The sequence below is a fragment of the Spinacia oleracea genome, chromosome 3, assembly GCF_020520425.1.
Source record: "Spinacia oleracea cultivar Varoflay chromosome 3, BTI_SOV_V1, whole genome shotgun sequence".
Taxonomy (NCBI): Eukaryota; Viridiplantae; Streptophyta; class Magnoliopsida; order Caryophyllales; family Amaranthaceae; genus Spinacia; species Spinacia oleracea.
In genome coordinates, this window is record NC_079489.1 from 110,636,168 (window position 1) to 110,659,781 (window position 23,614).

At 37.4% G+C, this 23,614-nt stretch overlaps 2 protein-coding genes across 2 annotated transcripts; both read left to right on the plus strand.

Annotated features, from left to right (window-relative positions):
- The first annotated feature begins 740 nt into the window (after positions 1 to 740).
- LOC110797940 (ABC transporter I family member 1) lies at positions 741 to 4,650 on the plus strand. The gene is made up of 3 exons (XM_022003074.2): positions 741 to 929; positions 2,545 to 2,660; positions 3,679 to 4,650. The coding sequence occupies exon 3, from the start codon at positions 3,679 to 3,681 to the stop codon at positions 4,366 to 4,368; it is 690 nt and encodes a 229-aa protein (XP_021858766.1). The 5' UTR covers positions 741 to 929; positions 2,545 to 2,660; the 3' UTR covers positions 4,369 to 4,650.
- A 145-nt stretch (positions 4,651 to 4,795) lies between these two features.
- On the plus strand, positions 4,796 to 17,928 carry LOC110797941 (uncharacterized). The gene is given in 9 exon segments (XM_056840667.1): positions 4,796 to 5,004; positions 5,714 to 5,944; positions 5,946 to 6,280; positions 6,330 to 6,744; positions 6,747 to 7,020; positions 12,031 to 12,249; positions 12,344 to 12,558; positions 15,042 to 15,116; positions 16,820 to 17,928. Coding segments are annotated over 7 exon segments (1,797 nt in total). The 5' UTR covers positions 4,796 to 4,854; the 3' UTR covers positions 12,517 to 12,558; positions 15,042 to 15,116; positions 16,820 to 17,928.
- Positions 17,929 to 23,614: the final 5,686 nt, after the last annotated feature.

Sequence of the window (23,614 nt, forward strand, 5' to 3'; positions counted from 1 at the left end):
TCTAGTCAATGTTGTAACTATTCTAAGGTAACTATCTATATCTTTTTTATACTTAGACTCACATTATATTAGAAAAGATCTACTTTTTTTTTTTCCTGTTTTATAGGCTACTGCTTCGGCTAACCAAAATTTGATAAAAGTGGTAATTTGAGAGTAACAATATTACATGACCTTGCAAAAACACCTTTTAGGTTGCTTAGCTACTGAAATAAAGTCACTACTTCAACAGGTTTCAATCTAATACCCTGACTACATAAACTTCTGAATTAATTAGCTCATGTTGTTTTTACATTTGAATATATTTTTTAAGTTCATGCAGCCTAATGGACACAATCGGGTCATGAAAAAAGTATTATCATGCTTTGAAAACAAAGTTTTTTCATGGTTGCTACCTCCACCAACTGAAAATTTTAATCCTAAACATTCTTATATTGTTGATTATGTGTTGCACATTGATTGGGCGGAGGAGTGCATGTGGTTAAACAAGTACATTGCGAACAAAATAAGAAAGTGATACTGAGTTTTTGAATTTTCGATGGTATATGTTGTAACAAAATAATTATATTGTTGGTTATGTGTCATCGATTGGGGAGAAATTCATGTGGTTAAACAAGTACATTACGAGCAAAATAAGAAAGTGATATTTGAGCAAAACAAGTACATGTGGTTATGTTGTAAAACTTGTAACAAAATAATTTAATTTTTTTTAATATGCAAGCATTCATATACAAGACTGTAAAATAAGAGAAGAAGAAACGGTGGTCTGGGAAGTTTTTTCACCTTCCTTCTTGAAAATCCTCACTTTCCGCTCAAAGCAAACACAAAGCTCACACTCACGCATCTCCCCTCCTTGCGCCGCCCGACCGTCGCTGCCCCACCTCACCCCACCGTCGCCGTCACCGTCACCGTCACCGTCACGCCGCTTCCAGGTAGCTGCCACCTCCTCTCTTCTTTCTCTCCCCTTTTCTATTTAATTCAATATCAAACAAAAAAACCGATGTTGCTATTCTGCCGCGCCGCTGCAGCTCTGCCGTCGCTGCTGCCGGAGGCGTAAGGTTTCCGGTGGCGGCAACCCTTTTCCCTTTTCTTGATAGATTATGATTATAATTTGCCTAAACATCAAACCCTAACTATTCAATTGGATTCTAAACTTCATCTTTGGTGTGACTCTTCAGGGACAATAAAAGCTAGAGTTGGGGGGTGTGCACGCTAGAGGTTATTGAAATTAGTTGGCCAACGAAGATTAGGGTCTCCCGGGTCTATCTATTGTTCAGTAGATTGTCAGGGACTCCCGGATCTATTTAGAATGGAGAATTACGGGAATTAGGAATATATGAGATAATTTTTTTACGATTAGAGAAGAGCTCAAACAGAAAACCATTAGTAACCCTCAAATGCTCACTTAACTATTAACATAACCCAATTTGTTTTATGTTTTATTATTCAAAGTTATTTGGGATCGATGTCTTGAATTTCATTTGTACTCTTTAACTTGTTTATGCTTAAATATTTAGGCTTATTTGATTGTTTAATATTTATTTTACTAAGTGGAGTGGTGGTTACCAGCTTTGCTGATTCTTTTTCTTTGTTTGGTGTTTGTTTTATTGTTCTCCCATTTGGCATTGAACCTGCGACGACCCATTTTATTATGGTGAGCGGACGACTATTATCCATAGTATGTTGAGTTCATAAGTTGCTTCGAGTGAGTATGGCGATAATAGAAGTAAATGTATTATATAAGGGGGTTTTCAATCATAAATTCTTAATAGTTAATTTAATTTAGAAGGTTTATATATTTGTCAAGTTTTAATTTAGCTAATGTAGAAAGGTTTGTGATCTTGATTATCTTTTATCGATCTTTAGATTTGTAGCCTTGCGTTTGTCCTTAGTTAAATGCGGCGGTAATACTCCGATTTTTTGTTGTTGCTTGTAACTATGTTTACAAAAATATATAGGTTTGTAAATCCCATTTTTGGATGGATGTTGGTTTTATTTGAATTTATTTCGGGTTTTAAATAATCCCAAATCTGGATTTGTTCGATTTACAAAGGAAACTTTGCCGAATTTTATACTCAAAATAATATTTTAAGTAATATTTTAATAGGGTCTAGAACCGGGGTATTACAAATAATTTCTCCTCTCTGTCTCTCAATTCTAATTCCTTCCTCTTTCTACTCCTTTTCTCTCTAATTTCTTTGTCTGTGTATAAGAAATCTATGTCACTCTCTCATTCAATCATTCTTTTCCAACCTTTTCCGTGGAATAATGATATTGTTTAATCGAGTATGTAGTCGATTAATTTATCAACTTTTCAATTTTTTGTTTTGATGTTTCCAAATTTCCAAAATTCAATTGTTTTGTGAGTTGCTTCACTGTTGTGTTGTGCTATGGTGATAAATTGATTGTGTGACTGGAAATATTAATTGGAAAAATGAAATTATAGATTACAAATTGGTAATCCGAAAATTGGCAGGCTAATTAGTGATTAGTTGGAGAAATGCACTTTATGTGAAATTACTGATTATTGATTATTAAAATTGGCAGAAACCAGAAAAATGCAGTGGATGTGAAATTATGCTTATAAGGATTGACGGATTAAAGTTTACAAGTTGATTACAAGTTGTGAAGTTGCTTAGATGCTTACAAATTACTGATTACAGGTTCGTTACATCACTTCCTCCTTTTTGTTTTTTTGGAATGCAGTTGATGTGGTATGGTTATGGCTTCTAAAAAGCAAAGTCTCCAGTTTTGTAGTAGCAGTAGGACGTCTCTACCTTCTGTTGGAACTGCTAGATCTCAAACTTCTTCTTTAATGAGCGATGGAGGTCTTATAAGTTTGTTATAATATATGGACTTCTATTTTTTTTTTTTGATATTTTTTTTGCTGTACTCGTTTCTTGTTATTTGATTTTTCCGTTTACCGTCTTGTACCCGTCGTGGTACTTGTCCCTGTACCCGTTTTCGTGCTACCTAGGAGGCTAGTGCTTACCATACTTAAATCCCGGACCTGCCATTGAACCCAAACCCAATCGGGCACTCAATTTGACAGGCATGACAACTATAGTTATGACTTGTTTTATGGCAATTTCGTTGCTGATAGTAGTCATAAACCGGGCCCTTCAAAAAAAGCTTTAGCCTAAAGAGCCTAGTTTTTTAAGAGAGGAATCATTATCAAGCAATTCATCTTCTAGTTGTGAATATAATTTTCGAGGTCGTATAGCAATTACTAGATTGAAGAAGTATTGGCTCTGGAGCTTACAACATGTTTTGATCCCATGCTCCTATGAGTCCGAAATGGCATATTAGGCTGTTACTTTGGGGGAAGAAATATATTTTTGAATTGTGTTGAACTCTTACAGAACTTTTAGTTGACGAGGGGAAACTCGCTTAGCTGTTGGAGAGTTGGTCATTCATCTGACTGACATGTGAGTTTTGTTTGTGATATCAGTTGCTGATTCCTCAGAGCATGTGTTTTGTATATCTTTTTGTTTTCACTTTCTTTCTTAATTGATGCAAAATCAACGATTGCATATTTTCATGTTTTGGATTTTGTTTATGAATTTATTAGTATGTGATACGGAGTAGTTGATTACATATATAACTTGCTGACAACACTCTGTCCATCCTGTCTAAATCCCATTTTACTTTATAACTAGTCTCCTTTTTATTTTTAAATAGATGTCTCTAAGAAAAGCTCCACTTCCTCGTATACTTATCAACAATGCATCCTGCATGCGTAACGCCCAACAAATCTTGCGTCATGTCAATGTATCAATTCATGATGGAGGGGCACTTGTGCTGACGGGTAGCAACGGTTCAGGCAAAAGCACTCTCCTCCGCATGTTAGCTGGCTTCTCCAAGCCTTCTGCTGGCGAGGTCCTTTGGAATGGTCATGACATTACACAGTCAGGAGTATTTCATCAATATAAGCTCCAGCTAGGCTGGGTTTCTCTTAAAGATGCTATCAAGGAAAAATTTACTGTCCTAGAAAATATCCAGTGGTTTGAACTTCTTGAAGGAAAAGAAGGAAGATCACTTCCAGCATTGGAGTTGATGGGTCTGGGAAGATTGGCAAAGGAAAAGGCAAGGATGCTGTCAATGGGTCAGCGAAAAAGGGTGCAACTTGCTAGGCTGTTGGCAATTGATAGGCCCATTTGGCTGCTGGATGAACCGTCTGTTGCCTTGGATGATGATGGGGTAAAACTGTTGGAGTTTATAATTGCCGAGCATCGAAAGAAGGGAGGAATTGTGATCGTAGCAACTCATTTGCCTATTGAGATTGAAGATGCTATGTACTTGAGGTTGCCGCCTAGATTTCCTAGACGGATGACTTTGGTTGATATGCTGGATCGCAGTGACATTGCTTGATTTCATGAGACTGGTGATTCATTTCAATTAGGTTTTTATTAAGCTTAAACTCTTTCTCAAAGGTGATGATTTAGTTTTTGATGATGGAAATTCCTTTTGCTGGGCCTTCCGAGGTCTTACTGTAAAGCACGTAGGAAAGGTCCAGATCATTGGAGTTTGTTCTTGTTCATTGGGTTTTTGTTCCTGTAATTTTTGGTATTCTGCATCCATTAATAAAGAAAATAGTGTTAATACTACAGTAGAAAGATATAATTTTGTCTTAATCTATTTTTCCTAGCTGTGCACTTTTTCTTCATCTTCTTCAACTCTTCACTCTTTCTCTCTCCTTCTCTCTGATCTGACATTCTGACTTCTCCAAATTTCGCAGCTTCTTTTTGTTGGGTGAACAAATTTCAAGAATTAATCCCTAAATTAACGAAACTTTCCGAAGTAATTTTGACTTAACCAATTGGTTGTAATCGATTCTGTGTTCGAAGCATTTGAAAAATGGCGGGTCAGAATCAAGGAGGAGTAAATATGGATCAATTTGAGGCGTTTTTTAAAAGGGAAGATTTGGATCATGATGGTCGGATTAGTGGTGGCGAAACCGTCGCTTTTTTTCAAGGATCTGGCTTGAATAAACAAATTCTTGCTCAGGTTTTGCTCCTTTTCACTACTACCTTTTTCAGGTTTAATATTGTATATTTGATAAGATGTAATTTCCAGGGCATTTCTTTGAATCGGGATTGTTTGTTCATAATGTGAATTGCTGAATTTTCGTTGTTTTACTAAGGATTCCGAGTTATTATTCAAAATTAGGCTCTTTATTGTTCTTACAATTTGATTAAAATGTGTAAGATTGTGATTTTGGGTACTATAAAGTGTAAACATCACATTATAATTTTATGCTAAATGTTGATTGTCAAGTAATTATTAAATTATTTTATATCCTAGTCGAAATATATTAACTAGGAATGAAAAAGATGTTTTATGAATTGTTGGCTGAATAAAAGGAATTATTTTGCTGGTTTGTTGCGCTCTTTCTAGTTTAGGCAGCTGTATTAGTTAAAATAACTAGTTATCCAAGAAATGTTAAGACATGATTGAAAGTCAAAGTCGGGACCCTTTTGTGAGATCAATAGTTTTTAGTCATCAAGACATCATTATTTCAGAGAAAATTTGTACCAGAGTAGGTATTTTTCATTGATTATAATAGGACTTCGTGCTGGACATAACAATGTAGTCATAATGTAATCAAGTTGGTCTTCGTCCTGTATTGATATGGAGGTGGAAAGTTCACTCTGTCATGCTCTAACAATTGCCTACTGAAATAGCTACTGATATGTTTCCGTTCAACTGGTTGTAGATATGGATGCGCGCCGATCAGAATCGTGGTGGTTTCCTTGGTTTTCAAGAGTTTTTTAATGCACTCAAACTGGTAAGAGTTGCACAGTCTAAGCGAGAATTGACCCCAGACATTGTCAGGTCAGCATTGCATGGACCAGCTGCATCCAGGATCCCTCCCCCACAAATAAATCTTCCACCTGCTCCTACACCTCAGTCATCTTCCGTGTCTAGTTCACTTGCAATGCAGATGGGGTTCTGGGATGCCTCCTGCGTCACAAAATCTTGGTTATAGAGGACCTTTACCTCCTAACCAGAACATGCAGCAGCAATATTTCCCACCTCCAGGGAACCAGTTAATGAGGCCCGCTCAAGGCCTTCCTTCTAGTTCTGCTTCACTTCCTATTCAAAGTGGCCATGGTCTTCCTAATTCAGGTGTCTCACCAACTGGGGTTCCAAACTCTGGCTTGTCAATTCCTGGTCGTCCAAGCCTAGGCATGTCGACCCCTGGTTTTCCAAGCTCGGACATGTCGAATCCTGGTTTTCCAAGCGCGGGCATGTCGAATCCTGGTTTTCCAAGCTCCGGCATGTCGAGTTCTGGTTTCCAGGATCAGGTTTGTCGGCTCTTGGTGTCCCAGTTCTGGAATGTCTCCATCTGTTGTTCCAAGTTCAGGAATATCAACTCCTGGTCATCCAAACACTAGTGTCTCATCCAATTGGATGGGTGGAAACATGAGTGGGGTTCCATATGGACACATGTCTCAGGTTCCTAATAAGGGGACTACTCCATCAACACCACAAAATATGCCAGTGACCTCTCAAACTGCACACAACAGTTTTAATGCATCTGCTGCTTCTCCTTCCAATCCAGTTTCTGGAGGTGACCCTTTTGCTGCCTTTTCAATGAGCAAACCAGGTGCTTCTCCAGCAACATCTTCGGCTATAGTTCCTGTATCCTTTTCACCTCCAGCATCCTCTATGACGACCTCATCAGCAATTGTTCCGGTAGCCTCTGCAACTCAGCCTCCATTAAGATCAAATTCTCTTGATTCATTACAGATTTACAGAGCGCCTTTGTGAAGCAACCTGTGGGGGTGGTCAGCCACAAGCTTTTCTCAAATCCGTCTCAGTCTTTATCTCAAGCTAGTTTCTCTGGTGTTTCACCCGGTAAGTCTACATTAGAACAATCCCAGCCACCATGGCCAAAGATGACTACTCCTGGTATTTAGAAATATACCAAAGTATTCATGGAGGTTGACACTGATCGAGATGGAAAAATCACCGGTGAACAAGCACGTAACCTGTTTCTGAGCTGGAGACTACCAAGAGGTAGGATGCTATTTCACTTCTTGGAATTGAAATTTCCAAATTTAAGTTATTCTTGTTTCTGTATGTTGTAATGCTTGCCTTCTAGACAGTGAGTTCTTATGATGTGAGCCTGTGAAAATTTATTTGCCAAAGCATTTTCATACTTATGAAAAAAAAAGGTTCCAGTGTAGTAATAGGTTTCGACATCCTTGGATTTTCTTTCTCACCATTTTTTCTTATGTGTTCCTCATCTGAATACTTGGTTCTTGCATCGTGAATTTAGGGTCTGACTGTTTCCAAGGCATTATCCTTGTTTACCTCCTCCTTTTACTGGGTTGTGTTTTTGCTACATTCTTTCTTCCTGTTATGAATGGCTGTCAATGTGGCATTTGATGAAGAAATTTAGATTTAGGGTTTGGATCAAACATCTATAGATTCACTAATTGACAGAGAAATCAATGACATGCTTTCTCTGTTTATTTTTAGTTGCAAGCTTGCAACCTTGTTTTGGACACATGATTTAGGAGAAATAGTTAATAGAAATTAAGTGTCAAATTAACCCATGTGGTTAAGGAATACGGAAAACAGATAAAGCGGGTAGCATAATTAGCACTCCAATTACACCTTTGAACAACCATCAACGTACCATCGGTCCATCGCCACCATGGGGTTCACCAAGGGGATAGTGGGGAACTTGTAAGCCATGGTATGATTATTACTTTGTGGAGTTAAATAATTAGAGTTAGGTAATTTAACATTTTAGTTATAAGGGCATTTTAGGGATATCATCACTTAAAAGTTTCTAAAAATGGAAAGGTTGCCCAACCAAAGAAGGAAAACGTTTCATCTAAAAAATAAAAGGTGGAAGTAAATGATAATTTTGCAAATCTGGCTCTCACCTTTGCCTTGGAAATTGGAATATTTTTTTTCCTACTGTACAAAGCTAAGCTACCTTGAAGTGTGGAAAACTGTGTTATTTCATGTTGCCAGGGAATTCTACATCTCCTGTAATCACTCACAAATCACAATATTTCTTAGCATCAAGTTGAACCATAAGATGTATTTGAATTTGACCCCTTATTTTTGAACCGAGTCCCTGTATCTTGGATTATTTTTACCCCAAGGATTGGATACTTTAATCTACACCCTTCTTCGGTATGTATCCCCATTCCCCAAGTTCCACCAACATTGGTGCGGAATCTTCTGTTTAAGGTTGAGTTCCCAAGTTGTTTAAAGTAACTGGAGACCAAAATAGTGTCTCATGGGAATTAAATGCACTACAATATGATATCCACCCCACCCCTCCCCTCCTTCTATAGAACTTCAAATCGTTGGAAGATCATGTCATGACTTTGCTGGATGTGCTTTACAGAATTGATGTTGATCTTTAAACTGATGTAATTATGGTCTAATTGAATAAATGTAGTGATACTTTTGTGTTGGTTTTTATTTTTATTATTTTTATATACTTTTTTGTTCAAGTTGGAAATACTAAAACTTGAAAATATTCTTGTAAAAATATGTAGGCTCTCCGTAGTTCCATTCTTGTACTGAGGCAACCATAAAGGAAATAATTCCTACAAAAGTTCCTATCCGGTATTCAGGTGCAGTATGCAGTATTTCTGAGCATGAGGAAGAATTAGACAGTTGCTTTTTAATTCTTTGTCCTCCAGATTGTATTTCTTGACGTTCTTCAAAACCAACCGTAAACCATTAAAATTCAAACTTGCAAAATAAATTTAAAGAGGCAAAAGAATATGGAATACATAATTTCATGGAAAATTTGTCAAAAGTACCTTGTTTTTAGGCCAGTTTATGAACTAGTACCTTATTGGTTTCATTTTGTCAAAAAGTACCTTGAATGAAAAAGTTGTGTTAAAAATGGGACCTATGGCCAAATTCCGGCTAACCAGTCAACATTCCGTCCATTGACTTCACTTTCCCTCCAAAAAAATATGTGCGTGTAACACACTTGACCAAGCAAATCGACGCACCCCTAATTATGTTATAAGTATAGGCATTAGCACATCAAAAATCTCATATCCAAAGGTGCCATTTGAGTTTCTTGGTGGCAAAAACTTTGAATTCGGTTCTTATACAATTGCGCGTGTGCACACGCGCTATTTTCCCACATAATTTTTTGCCAATAATCGGAGTCAATGGACGAAATGTGGAGTGTTGGCCGGAAATGTTGGCCAAAGGTCCCATTTTTAATACAAAGTTTTAATTCAAGGTACTTTTTGACAAAAGCAAACTAATAAGGTACTAGTTTACAAATTGACCCAAAAACAAGGTACTTTTTGACAATTTTGCCTAATTTTATTGATGTTTTTGGGATTACAATTCTTGTAACTCTCTTGATTCCTCTCTTCTAGAATTTAGGGTTTGATATATGTTTGTAATGTTGAGGTCCGATGGGATCTTTGTGACTTATTTCATCTGAACCTATTTAAACCCTAGAGTCCTACTAGCTTTAGATTCCCTAAATCTTTGAAATATTATCACGTTTATTTGGGATATTATTTTCTTATTGAAATGTAACGTCACTATAAATTCACAAAATTTCGGTGTTTACACCAACCTTGTTGGAAAGCAGTAAAGTGGTTTTTTTTTTTTTTTTTTTTTTTAAAAGGAAGCTCACTTGCAGTAAACAGTAAGTGGATAAAATTTAGGAATAAGTACGTAGTTTCTTTAATAAGTAAAAAAGTCATTCACTTGATGGTAAAGAGTGAAGTATTTAGTACTCGTACTACAAAGTACTGGAATTGGTATATTCCCAATTTCAAAGTCCCCAATCCAATGAAAAAGAAGTCTCCATGTGTATGCTTTACTAATTTCACCATTCCTTGTGATTTTGTAAAATACCCATTAAAAATTGACGAGGAAAAAATAATGGCAACAACTACATGTTATTTGACAAAAAGAATGTATACCAAAATTTCACTTTTGAAAGTGTTTCCCTTTAATTTTTATTGTTATTTGAAATATGTAGGTTAACCTTCAGTGATGCTCGTGTCTTGTGTGCCCTCCCCTGTTCTTCACTGAAGTCTATACTCTGTAGTATGTCACATTCTCCATTTCCACACTGTAGCCCTCACTGTAGTAGACTAGTAGAAACAATGCACTTTCTTCATTACACTTATTTTTTTTTGGCTATTCTTGCTTCGAGATCAGGCATTTTTGGCGATTCTTGCTTCGAGTATGTTATACTTTGTATTTTGTTCTTCTGAATTACGTGGTTAAGAAGCTGAATTATGGTTTGGATGAGGGGGAGAGTGAAGGAAATTAAATTAAAAGGGTGGAAATGAGCTACATTCTAAGAAACCAATCGACCTTCGCTTTTCTCACTCAATCACTTGAAATTAGTAAGAATTAGGAGCGAGACAAAGAGTTAAAAAGAGGACCAAATATTCAGGGTAACCGGATTACAGTTTAACCTATTTTGGTTAAGGGTCGGAAAAACGGTGACCCAAAATTAACAGTTAACCAAAATAATTTGTGGTCTGTTACCCGAACCCAAGGGATTTATTTTGCCTTTTTGCACATATGCATATACTCCCTCCGTTCCGGAATACTTGAACCGGTTTGATCGACACAGAGTTTAATACAAAGTAATTGACTTATTATTTAATTAAATGGTAGTTTAAGTGGGGTATTTTTTAATATAGATAGGGATATGTGTCAACTTTTTAAAGGGGGTAAGGGGGTAGGGGGGAGGGTGCATGTGACCACAAAATGACATGTAAAGGGGTAGTTTATATAATATTAATATAATTTTACCATTTACAGAAACGGTGCAAGTAATCCGGGACAACTTTATAAGGAAAGCGGTGCAAGTATTCCGGGACAGAGGGAGTAACTTGTATGTATCGCATAAATTGCATCAAGGTCCAAAACCCATCATAAATTGCACATTTTGATATTAAAAAAAAATTAAGCATTGTAGCAGCTCAAAACTCAGAATTAAATGTTTATCTAGACTTCCAGACCATCGCTTGTTGTCAGTTTGTCACGTGCTGACTATTTCCCTAAGTCTCACTCTCTGCCTACTGGCGTCACACTGCTATCATAACAACTAGTCAAGACACTTCAAACTTTGAGCTAAGCTAAATGATGCAAAGAAAGCTAAGTGTGGAAAATATTAAGGCATAAACTGAGTAAGCTTGTAAAGAACGCTTTGTATTGCTTGAGAGAGTTTTACAAGTGTTTGGATGCTATGTACTAATGAATGAAGAATGAACAAGTAAATACAAGGAGGATTATAGAATTCACTATACAAATCTGTGTAAAAGGGAGTTTTAGGCGCTTCCATCATTCTATGCTAGAACCTTCTAGGAAAAACTAAACCAGAATGCCCAAGAGCACTCTAGAATCTTATGGATGCATCACTGAGAACCTTGGTGCACTATCGGGGATCTCTGGGCCTCAAAGCCCAATTCTTCCCTGACCATTGTCTTCATTGGGCCAAAGTATGCGGTAATCCCATGTTTCAGCCCACACAAAGCCCACCAAACAGCCCATAATTACGTTACTGTAAGTTGGGTGGGTGTTCACTTCACTGCTAATTTTCGCCTTATCATGCTGCCTCGGTGCCCAGCAATCATGCACAGCAATGCCTTTACGTGCCTGGTGGGGTACTTTAGGGATGGTCTGTAACATTGTGTTCAAATATTTGTTGAGTGTCTTTCCCTTGATAATGGGCAGAAGGTGCTGGATGCACTTATCAGCATCGCACAAAGGACAGACGGATCCTTCGTCTATCTGTATAAGGTGGCAACTGGCAAGTTTACCAAAAAGAGAAACTGAAGGACTATATGTTGTGTGCTGTCAGTGCAAAATATGCCTCTAGAGGAAGTTAGAAAATGCATGCATCTTGTTAGGCTTGCATTTCACTGGCATGATTCATTGATTTATATAACGGCATATTACTCCCTCATGTTTTCTTGTCTCGTTTCTATTATTTTAGAGACAAGCATCCTTTTGATCTCCATTTATGTTCTGCTTATTGAATGATCCATTTTTATTTCTCAGAGGTTTTAGAGCAGGTGTGGGACTTAGCTGACCAGGATAATGACAGCATGCTATCATTGAGGGAGTTCTGCATAGCCCTATATTTGATGGAGCGGTATAGAGAAGGCCGTCCCCTTCCATCTTCACTTCCCAATAACATAATGTTTGATGAAGCTCTGATGCGGGTGCCAGGTCTTCCAAATTCATCGCATGGTAATTCAGCCTTGGGAGCAACATCTGGTACTGGTGTTGTTAACACACTACTTCTTTGGCCTTCTGTCCTTTTCTTCTTTTTGTTGAATTTTTTTCAGTGGTCCTTTTATTTGGAACTTAGGTTACAGGCCAGTACCGGGAAGCCTTGCTTCTTCACCTGTGGTGCCTGCAGCTGGTTTAAGTCCAGTCATGCAGCCATCTCTTCAGCCTGACATGACCGGACAATTCCAGCAGCCAAAGTCAAGAGCATCTGTATTGGATAATTCCCAAGCAAACTATTTCTGTGAAGGTTAGAAGAATATAAATGCTCCAGAAACAAATTATGTGGAAAATAAGGTATTTGCTTTAACCATGCAAATTACGTGGGTGATACTTGGCGTTTCTTGGTTTTATAGATAAAGTACGTGCTTTCTTGATTTTGTATAGCTGAAGCGTGGAGTCAAGTATTAGGTTCTGAGTGATTCTTGACGTTTACTGATAAAGTGCATCATGGTAGCTCGAGGGCATTTTTTTGGGGTCTTCTCCTTTTGCCCATGACTCCATGAGTGACCCCCCTATGTGTCTTTCTACCATATCTCTTCATTACTCAGAAAAAGGACCCTTCAAATTACATAGCAATAGAATTCGTCAGTGGTTATAGTTCTTTTGAGTGCTTTCTCACGCACTCATGACCTCACAGGCAGCCTCCTTGGAGTTCCCCATTTCATGTAGCAATAAATGCAAGTGCTAAGGCATATTTTCTTTTAAAGACAGTTTGTAGGACCTTCAGGATTTGTGCTCTAGGTTCGCTTTGAAGTTAGAGATCTATGTCTTAGATTTGCTTTGAAATGAGAGATCCTCTTATATGGGTGTCATTCTCTGTGATGGAAGAAAGAGGGGGCAGGGCTTAGTGACAGTCAATAATAATCTTTTCTTTTTTCTTTTGAGGAACTTTTGGCCCTTGCTGGACCTCGGGGAGGTTTAATATATCTTGGAATTTGAGTGAAGAGGAGGCACCTCTTGAGTTACTGCAAGTATGCATAAGCCGGATTTTTTTGCGATTTTCATTGTATCTTAGACATCCTCATTTGTTCAACATGTAGGCATGTCATAATTAGTGGGAGGCTGGGAATTAATGTATAAATTTCTCTTAGACGGGACTGAGGTTACTAATTGACGTGGATCTTGGTGCGTTTGGACTTGGGATCTAACAAGCTTCACTCGTTTGTTTTAGCCTGAATGGCTTCACTCACCAAAAACTCAGACTTTGAGGATGGAGATGGATTGAATTAGTTTCACTCACTAACTAATCTAACCTCTCTTAAATTAGGTTTCACCTGCCTAATCTAAGGATTTGTCAACCGGCAACCAGTCACAGTTCGGTCAGCTCAGTCACCTTCTCCATGCTTAACTTCACTCGTCAAACAGAAGATCAAATCTGGAAATACGTTCCAAACTTTAAAAGCATAAAAGCTAATTTTAAACAAAAACTTCTTTACTTTATTAGTAAACGACTATGCCTTTAAATATGAACATAAGCCACGACTAATAGTCGTAATGACCCTAGGGATAACCTAAAAACAATCAGAATTAACACAAGATAAGAATTAAGAAAAAGGATCCTAAGTCGAGTTGGAATTGGTTTTGCTAAAAACAAATCCTACCTGATTAACAACAACAACAACAACAACAACAACAAAGCGTTAGTCCCAAAATGATTTGGGGTCGGCTAACATGAATCGACATAGGAGATCGTTAATGTGACCAACCAAACAAGATAGGAACGGGAAGTTAAAAGAGTAAACAAGGAAGAGGGGGAAAGTGAAAGTAATGAAAGTAAAATAAGAGGTAAATATATATATTACAGAAAAAAACTATTATAAGGGATAGTAAAAATAAGTAAAGTTAGGATATGGAGAATCCTACCTGATTACAATTCCAAAAACAATTAAACTCTATCTAAGCTAGGATATGGAGAATCCTACTAGGAGTAGAATCCAACTCAAGAAGCCGTCCACCTTGGCATCCCATGCATGCCACCCCGTGCATGGTCACACATCACCAATTTTCCATCCTCCTAGTGAACTACGATTTAGTTTGCCTATACTAATTTTCAGTTTACCTGCAACGCCAAATTGCTTGAATACTGGAATCCAACTCAAGAAGCCGTCCACCTTGGCATCACATGCTTGAACCGGGATCGCCCAAGGTAATAAAATATTAGTGGGTCCATGCTATAAAAGCTTTTACATGTTGATTGTGTCAAGGATGCATGAAACGTAGGGAGAACATGATATACATGGTTGAACAAGTTTCCACTTAATAAAGAATTAGAACCTTTCTGGTGACATAGCAAAGAAAAGGACTCTCGGTAGTCGAGGGAAAAAATTTGAGATTGAGATGCTAGTAGATATTTTGCAATCAGAGTTTGATTATTGCAGTGCACGGGATGCTAATAAGAATTCATCACACTGCCCCCTAACTTCATATGCTCAAATGTCTCCGGCTTTATACATAGTAGTATTTCTTACGTTTGCAATTTGGGTAAATATCATTGAAATCGAGTGCTTGCTTGATGGCCTTGATCTCAATTTCGAGACAGGAAAACTATTAAACGGCATTAAAACTTTCACTTGTCTAGCTACTGTATGTATTTTACTCTAAAATGGTTCAAGTTTTCATCCGCCTACTTGTATAATCACATTGGTGGTTGCTTACACAAACCTTTAGAACACTGCTTATATTATTTTAGTTATTGATTATTGTTTTTTTCCCAGTTTTCAACAAAGATTTGACAATTTTCACCAAAATCCCTATAACTTCCTTTACGTGAATTGAAGGTTGAAAAGGCGAAGAAAGTATATCTAGATTCCAGGGAAAAGCTTGAGTTCTACCGTGCAAAAATGCAGGAACTTGTGAGTGGCTTCTCTCTGAATTACCACTTCTACAAACAATTTCACAGTTCTCTATTGGCTTAGCTCATCTTCTCTTGTATGGGATATTGGGATGTTGGTACATTCTTTCTTTTAAGAGGACTTTGGTAATTATATATACCCTATGCTAAACAAAACAAATCTGAGTAAAAGTTCACTTGGATTAGATTATCTTAATCCTACAGCGGTTTGTTATCTGTGTTCTATATCCATTCTTTCTTTTGTTTTCCCTTCTCCCATGCTGTTATTGTTCTTTGAATTCTATATTTAAAATGGGATTTTGCCAAAGGGTAGGTTTGTACATGCTTTTGAAATTTGAATTGATGATAAAAGGTTCTTGAAGGGTAGATTCCCAGGTAAGTTTAGTAGAGTATACATTTAAACGACGAAGAGAACTTATCATACTCTTATCTCTATGCTATTAGTAGATTAGTTTACTACTCCCTCCGTCTCTAAATAAATGCATCAATTTGACTGGGACAGTTGCCAATGCACCACTCTGACCATTAATATCTTTAATTGGCTATTATATGAAACATTTTTTTAATATTAATAAAAAGTCAGGTCAAAGTTAGCATATGAGTAGTGGAAAAGTCCAAATAATGCATTTATTCAGAAATGGAAGGCGTATTTCAGATTACAGCAGATGATAGTGTAATGAGATGATTTGTTCCATCGTAGTAAAAGTTTCTGAAATTTGCCCATCCATATGTTTTTGTGAAAATGTAATGGCAGACTAGGGATCAACAAAACTCTGCTAAAGAACTCTTTGCAATGCTGTTCTGAATCTGAGAAACTCCCACTCATTAATGATGAAATACTTCCTCCATTTATTTTTAGATGCAACTTCTATTTTCACGCCAAGTGCATAATTTCATCATTGATATCTTTAGTTATCAATGAGTAAAAATTTTAAAAGAAAAATTGAGAATAGACATTTAGACGAACTTAACAAGATCCCACATGACCATGTTTTTCCTTAAATATAAATTACTAAACACAAGTATAGTCAGAGTAGGATATGTGATAGACTGATAGTGCAAAAGACAAAACAATGTATCCAAAAATAAATGGAGGAAGTATGAAGGGTATGTCGTACAGTTGACATCTTGTAGGGATAACTAATTTGGGGAAAAGGATGTTAATATCAGCAATCACATAGAGTGCCAGTATAATGACTGAGATACAAGCTTCAACTTCTTTTTCATAGTATAGGGTACAGACAGTGGGGTCAAAGCATCCTGTTTCTGTGAGATAATCCAATTCAAAATAGCAACCTCTACAGAGGCTTTTACAGTTTGACTGGATGTAGGCACCCAGATTTCTAAGCAGTTAGAATGCTGCTAGTTCTGTTTCTGATGTATAGTTTCATTGAACTGGGCGGGGGAATTTCGATATGTCCACAATATGCTCAAGTAGCACTTGTATCTCCGTAATTATTATTTTTTAATCTTTTTTATAAACGTCAATCTTGGTTATTTTCCAGGTTCTTTACAAAAGTCGATGTGATAATCTTGGTAGTTTAAGAGTCGTGTTTCTCTATGCTAGTCACATGACTGACTCTTATGGTATTTTTCTGAATTATATCCTGTAGAGGGGAACTGTTTGGTGCTCGTTTAGTTGTTTGTACTCCGATAATGTTGTTGAATATAGCTGTGACTTACCTTGATGTTATATATCTTAAGGCTGGCAACCTGGAATTCAAGAAGAAGCTTCTATCTGGGATGAAGAATGGGACAAGTTCGAAGATGAAGGTAAGTGCAGGACTTGTGCATTTGTGGTGCTTGAGAAAGGGAGAAAGTAAGTGTTTAATCATTTTGATTATTTCAAATTGACACACAAAATATCTGAGATCCACATTATTCGAGAATGGAACATACTCTGATGATGATGAATTTAGCCCTGATTCCTCATCAAATCAGAGAAGCAATATAGTAAAGGTGAACATGCTCTTTTATACAGTGAAGATGATTCAGCAAGAAGCCCACATGGAAAAGCCCAGCACAAGATTTTCAGATATTTTTGCTCAGAGTGAAGCCTGTTTGAATCTGGTAGGTTTGATTTAAGTCCTCGAACAGATTCTCCACAAGGGGGCAGCAGTTACAATAAAAGAAGCCCATTTGCTGACTCTGTGCCATCGTTCCCCAAGTCTGGTAACTCTCTAAGATACAGCAGCAAGTCTGGGGACAACTTGTTTGACAATTATTCAAGAAGGTTTGATTCCTTCCATATGAATATGAATATGAATATGAATATGAATGAAAGCAGCCACCACGTGAGAATCTTACAAGGTTTGTTGACTCCATAAGTCCATAAGCAGCAACAGGAGTCGAGGATTTAATTTTCTTTTGCTTCCCTGCATAGTTAACCTCTCTCTGCCAGTCTATTGACTTTCAACAACAATATCTTTTTGCTCTTTATCAGCAAGAAGATCTAACCTGAACTTCTTGAGCGAATTTCATGGTGTTCATACTTCATAAAATCAGTTGCGATGATACCAGGAAGACATAGAATAGGTTAAGGGATAGCGGAACAAAGGTAAAAATTGAGCCAATATTCAGGGTTTTAATGGCGTCAACGAAGGAGCAATGGCAGAAAGAATTGAAATTTGGAGTTATAATTAGAATCAGAGGGAGGGGACAAATCAATGTTGTTGTAGTAATATGTCAAGTGGCATGGAACTAAAAGGAGTAATGTGACCGTGGAGTTTGCTAACTTCGGGTGTTTATTTTTCTTCAATTGTTAACGTTGGGTTTTATAAAACATCTTCATTTTATATCTAATTTTTTTCATATCTGTTTTTTTCCTCTCTCGACTAAATTATGTATAATTTCCATTCAAAATTTTGTTCGTATTTGTCTTGCCTTTATGTATTGCTATGTTTTTACATTTACAAACTTTTATTTTCTATTTATTGTGCACATTAAATGTAAATTTTATACATCAATTATTCTTCCAAAGTATACCAATTAAAATCTTGATATAAACAAATTTTGCTAAACTTTTCAATTGCATGGCGTGAATGACATATTTTACTATTGTACCATGCATAAGTCGGGCACGAATGTTAACCTATAAATTTTATCCCTTAAATTCACATTCTCGTGTTTTTTTATACTGTCGTTATCTGAAAAAATGTTAACAACCCATTATTGTATGACGACCTTTCCGATTGTTAAGAAATTCCAGTATAATATTAGCTCCTATAGAGTAATTATAATGAGTAAATAAGTTGATTTTTTTTTAAAGTCAACTTTTAGAAAATGATACTTAAAGCCGTGCAATGCATTGGGAGCTAATGTAGTTGGATAATATAATTTTTACCCTTGAATAGTAGGGTCATTGTTATCCTTACTTAGGGTCACTTTTGTCTTTTATCTTATTCGAGTCACCTTAGCTAGACTTTTACTAAAATTTGTATCACGTGTGAAACACCGATATGCGGCACACAAAAGCTGTAAGGAGATTTAAGATCTAAAGGAAATTACAAATGAATTTTTTCTACTTGTATCTCTTCTCAAACTCCAAATCACATAGTCGCAGACTCGCTGCTGCATCTTCGCGGACGTGCCAACCACCACTCCTCTTCAAGTATCACCAGCGTCTTGTAGTTGGATCGCTGCCTGTAGTTGATGGCGCCTCAGCTAACCACCTCTCTTCTCGGCTGCTTTTATTTTATTTTGATGTTGATTTTTTTTTGTAGTTTCACTGATTTAAAAAGTGTAGTGTAGTGGATATGATGAGTTTTTAATTGTTAATTATATTCTGTTGGGTTTTTTTGGGTGTTGAATTTATGTCTAACTAATTAGTCTATAGACTCTATACCCACTTCATAATTCTACTCGAAATTCGTTTATCCTTCATAAATTAGTAGTGTTTTGGTCTTGATTGCTATTCTAAACACTAGTATGTACCCGAAGCGCAGGGGATTTCATGACATTCCTTTGATTTTGGACTTTTGGTTGATCAGTCTCAATGTGTTAGAGTCATGATGGTACCTAAGTTGATTTTCGCCCATTTTAACTGTACAATATCATTGCGTCCGGAGTTTATGTGATGGCGTCTTTACTAAGTAAAGACCAGCCTTACAAACATGCAACACTACGCTAGTCTAGGAAACCACCATTAACTTCCCACTAAGCATAAATGTCGCCCATGATGTTGGCAATTGCTTCCTTGAGGGAAGTGTTGTAGACTTGATATCCGGAATTGCTGGACACCTTGTGAGGGTCGTGTGTGGTTAAGTAACCCGCCCACTATCAGTGGCGGATCCAGGAATTTATATACGGGGTCCAAAAAATTTATGATTTTATTTCCTTTTAGCGGCTTAAAGTTGAAAGGTAACTAGTCGAAATATTATGATTTTAATTTTAGATTTTCATAACAATAAAACTCAATACCTAATCCAAGTTACTACAAAAACTTGGCGCGATTTCAATTTAAAATGAAAACGAATTTTTCATACTTTGAAAGAGATTTACTTTGTTACAATAATTGTCACTGAACAAATAGCACACAAAGACACTTGTAGGGCATTATAAATCTATATACGAAGTAATTAATTAGACCTCTAAAAAGTTCAAAGTAACATGCAACTATATAAAAAAAATTAAAGTATTACACACATTATTAAAAGTATATCTTATGGAAATTCCGAAAACTTTTTTAAGAAAAAATAACACTACTAATTATTTTTTGTGTTTTTATAAAGCAAAATCATTAATCATTATAGAAAAAAATTAAAAGAATAAAAAGTGAAAGAGCGACTTACAAAGGGAAAAACAAAAAAAATTGAAGAATTTAGAGGATAAACGCATAACAAATAAAATTGTAAAAAACATCTTTTTGTGAGGATTGGAACCCAGATTGCATGGGTAAAATGTAAATCCAGCAACCATCAAGACAAGGGTATTTCATTTTCATTATTGTAGGTTAATTAAATATACTTTAACTATTTTAAGTGTAATTAATTACTTCAATATCAATTTAACAATTTTTTTTGGAACATAATGGGGGGTCCCCTTGAACCCCTCCGGGGTCAAGTAGGTCCACCCCTGCCCACTACATCCATAATTGTCGTCCGGTAGTGCTCCCTCATTTTTCGAAGAAACTTCTCGTGCTATAACCGTCGAGCGGTTTCTCCAACTGTCAACCACTGCCAACGATCTCTTCTTCAATATTCGTGGTAATTGTTGGGCAGTTTCTTAGGTGTAGTAACCACCTACCCACGATTTTGACTATGTACCATAATGGTTCCACCATGACCGGGTCATGGTTGACCGACGGTTACCAAGTAACTGTTAGGTTATTGTAGACACCTACTTTTGTCCCCATTCCCGAAAGGGAAAGGTTCGATGATGAAAGCATAAATCTCCACTTGACAACGCATCTCCTATAAAATAAACGAATCTCAATTCCCCTTTTCATTTCACCCGAAACCTGCTATTTATGGAAACCTGCTAAAAATAGTAACTGCCGTAAAAGGTAGCTTCTAAAAGTGGCAAATCATAAAGGATAGAAACCTGTCAGAATTAGGTGTTGCATTCCAACATAAATCCTAAATGAGATAGAAAACTGCGAGAATCCTATTCCTAATATGATTCGGAAATAAGAGTTACGTATTAATTAAAATCCTAACGAGCCTAGAGTTCGTAACGGGCCAAGACGCATTCCGTCATAAAATTGATACGCGCTAAAAGACTCGATTAAGTCTCAAACTCTACGGATTTCAGGAATCCGAATCTGACTAAAGAGAACAGCCCAGACCCTATTTTCAACGCCTGGCTCTGGGCGCTGAAAATACCTGGGTACGTATTTTTCCTAATTCTTTGTGGATTAGAACTCAGCAATTCTATCTTTCCACGAACTCTTCCCTATAAATAGACCCCTAAATTCGACGTGAAAAGAACACACAACACACAATTCATATTCTGAGTATTGACACCAACCCTTAGCCTAAGCCTCATGCTGTGAAATTGTTCACGCGTTTTGTCGCAATCGATCCATAAATCGAACATAACGTATCCTGTCCCATAATTTGAGATTCGTTAAATAAAAGGAGAAATAGCAAAGTCAAAGTGGTTAGTTTTCTGAGAACCGTGACGCACCTCTCAAGGGTGCGTCGTAATGTGTCCCTTTTCGATGATTTAACTGCTTTCCTTGCCCTTTTTATGAACTGTTAAACTAACTAAATCTGATTGTTCTATCACGCCTAACAAATATAATATTTTTGGGAAATCGGATTATCATGCTAGGTCCCTTAATGCTATTTAAATCAGATAATCACGATCGAATTAGTATTATATGTTGCATATTGCTAAAATCAACTCAGATTAGTTTAATAGTTAACGCATGTCCCTTCAATTATTTATGCTGAGCTAGTAAGGATATCCTGCCTCTGGAGTTATCGACGAGCAAAGTACTCCTCTCGGTAGTTACAGTCCCCCGAACCCTCAATCTCTACCTTGCGGGTGTATGTTGAGAGATCCCCACACCAGGGATCACAAGGGAACCTACGGCCGTCGTGGTCAAACATAATTGCACTCCCTTTATGTCACGATAACCGGGTTTTGTCAGTTTTTCTCATTGTCGTTAAAAACTGAATGGCGACTCCTATATTACTAGTCAATTGGGTGTAAACTCACAGGAAATCCAATTACACTTGATTGAATAAAAAGAATCGTCACACCCACGAGGGACGAGGTCACGCATTAGCCTCGTGCTTTTTCGACCCCCTCACAGTGGCGACTCCACTGGGGATAGTGAAGGAAATACTGTTAGGTTATGATACATATGACAATTCATAAATCATGCGGAAAAACCATTTAGCCAGGAATACATATTATTTACACATAATCATATAGCATAGTTTAGATGCATACTCTTTGTTGCGTGCCTTCCCTAGCTGCGCCCGAACCGAACAAGAACAAGTCTTTAGGACTCCAAGTGTCGTCCCTCCGTAGATAGTCCACAACACGTCCGGATCCGCCTTAAGATTGACCAACTAGAATCGCCCTTAAGGTACTAAAGATTTTCGGCACTCTTAGATAAGAAATGTGTCTGAATTTTCTCTCAAAAACTCACTTTGAATACTTGAATAATCTGTTAAAATATGTGACCCTAGGCACGTATTTATAGAGTTATGGAAAGGGTTTTGGAATCCTATTAGGATACTAATTTATTTAATTATAACCCTACTAGGACTCTAATTAAATAATCATTATCTAATAGTTTTAGGATTTAATCACACTTCGAATCCTGATTGCTTCAGGATTCCCGCACAAGCAATGCACGAGCACCGTACACCCGCGCAAGCCTTGCGGCCCACGCTAGGCGCACAGCGCTTGGCCCATTGCTGCGCTCTGCGCGCGCGCGCCCAAGGCCTTGGCTGGGCCTGGCCTTGCGCTGGGCCTGGTCGAGGCTTGGCGTGCGCTGGTGTGCGTTGGCTCGCTGGGCGACGGCCTGGCTTCGTGCTGGGCCTTCGTCTAGCGGGCCTCGTCCGATGCTAATTCGTACGATACGCTTCCGATTAAATTCCCGATTCCGGAATTCATTTCCGATACGAACAATATTTAATATTTCCGATTCCGGAATCAATTTCCGTTTCGAACAAATATTTAATATTTCCGTTTCCGGAATTATTTTCCGATTCCGATAATATTTCCGATTCTGACAATATTTCCGTTTCCGGCAATATTTCCGATTCTGGCAATATTTCCATTTCCGATAATATTTTCCGATACGTACCATGTTTCCGTTTCCGGCAACATCTACGACTTGGATAATATTTATATTTCCGATACAATCCATATTTCCGTTTCCGGCAATATCATCGTTTCCGGAGTATTCATTTCTTGCCTGTGACGATCTCAGCTCCCACTGAAACCAAGATCCGTCGATTCCGAATATCCATAGATGGAGTATCTAATGCCATTAAATACTTGATCCGTTTACGTACTATTTGTGTGACCCTACGGGTTCAGTCAAGAGTAAGCTGTGGATTAATATCATTAATTCCACTTGAACTGAAGCGGCCTCTAGCTAGGCATTCAGCTCACTTGATCTCACTAAATTATTAACTTGTTAATTAATACTGAACCGCATTTATTAGACTTAACATAGAATGCATACTTGGACCAAGGGCATTATTTCCTTCAGTCTCCCACTTGTCCTTAGGGACAAGTGTGCATTTCCTAATTCCTTTGTCTCTCGATGCTTGCTCTTGAACATAAGGTAAGAGTTGTCATCCTTATTATGTCCAGAGGTGTTTCTCGGTTTCAGAGTTCAACTGATCAAATAAACAGATAATCATAGCCTATGATTCATCCGAGCACGGCCATGCATTTCACAGTTTCTAGCTCTCCGAGTGGCCTTGTACAACTTTTAAGCATCTCATCCCGATTTATGGGAGGACAATCCCAATCTTGTGATCTTGAGATTAGACTTCGTTTGATAGGTGATTACCTGAGCGTTGCCTTTAT

Bases quoted from the DNA above. Each gene is read 5' to 3' on its own strand.
- LOC110797940 (XM_022003074.2), top strand. From the start codon at position 3,679: ATGTCTCTAAGAAAAGCTCCACTTCCTCGTATACTTATCAACAATGCA.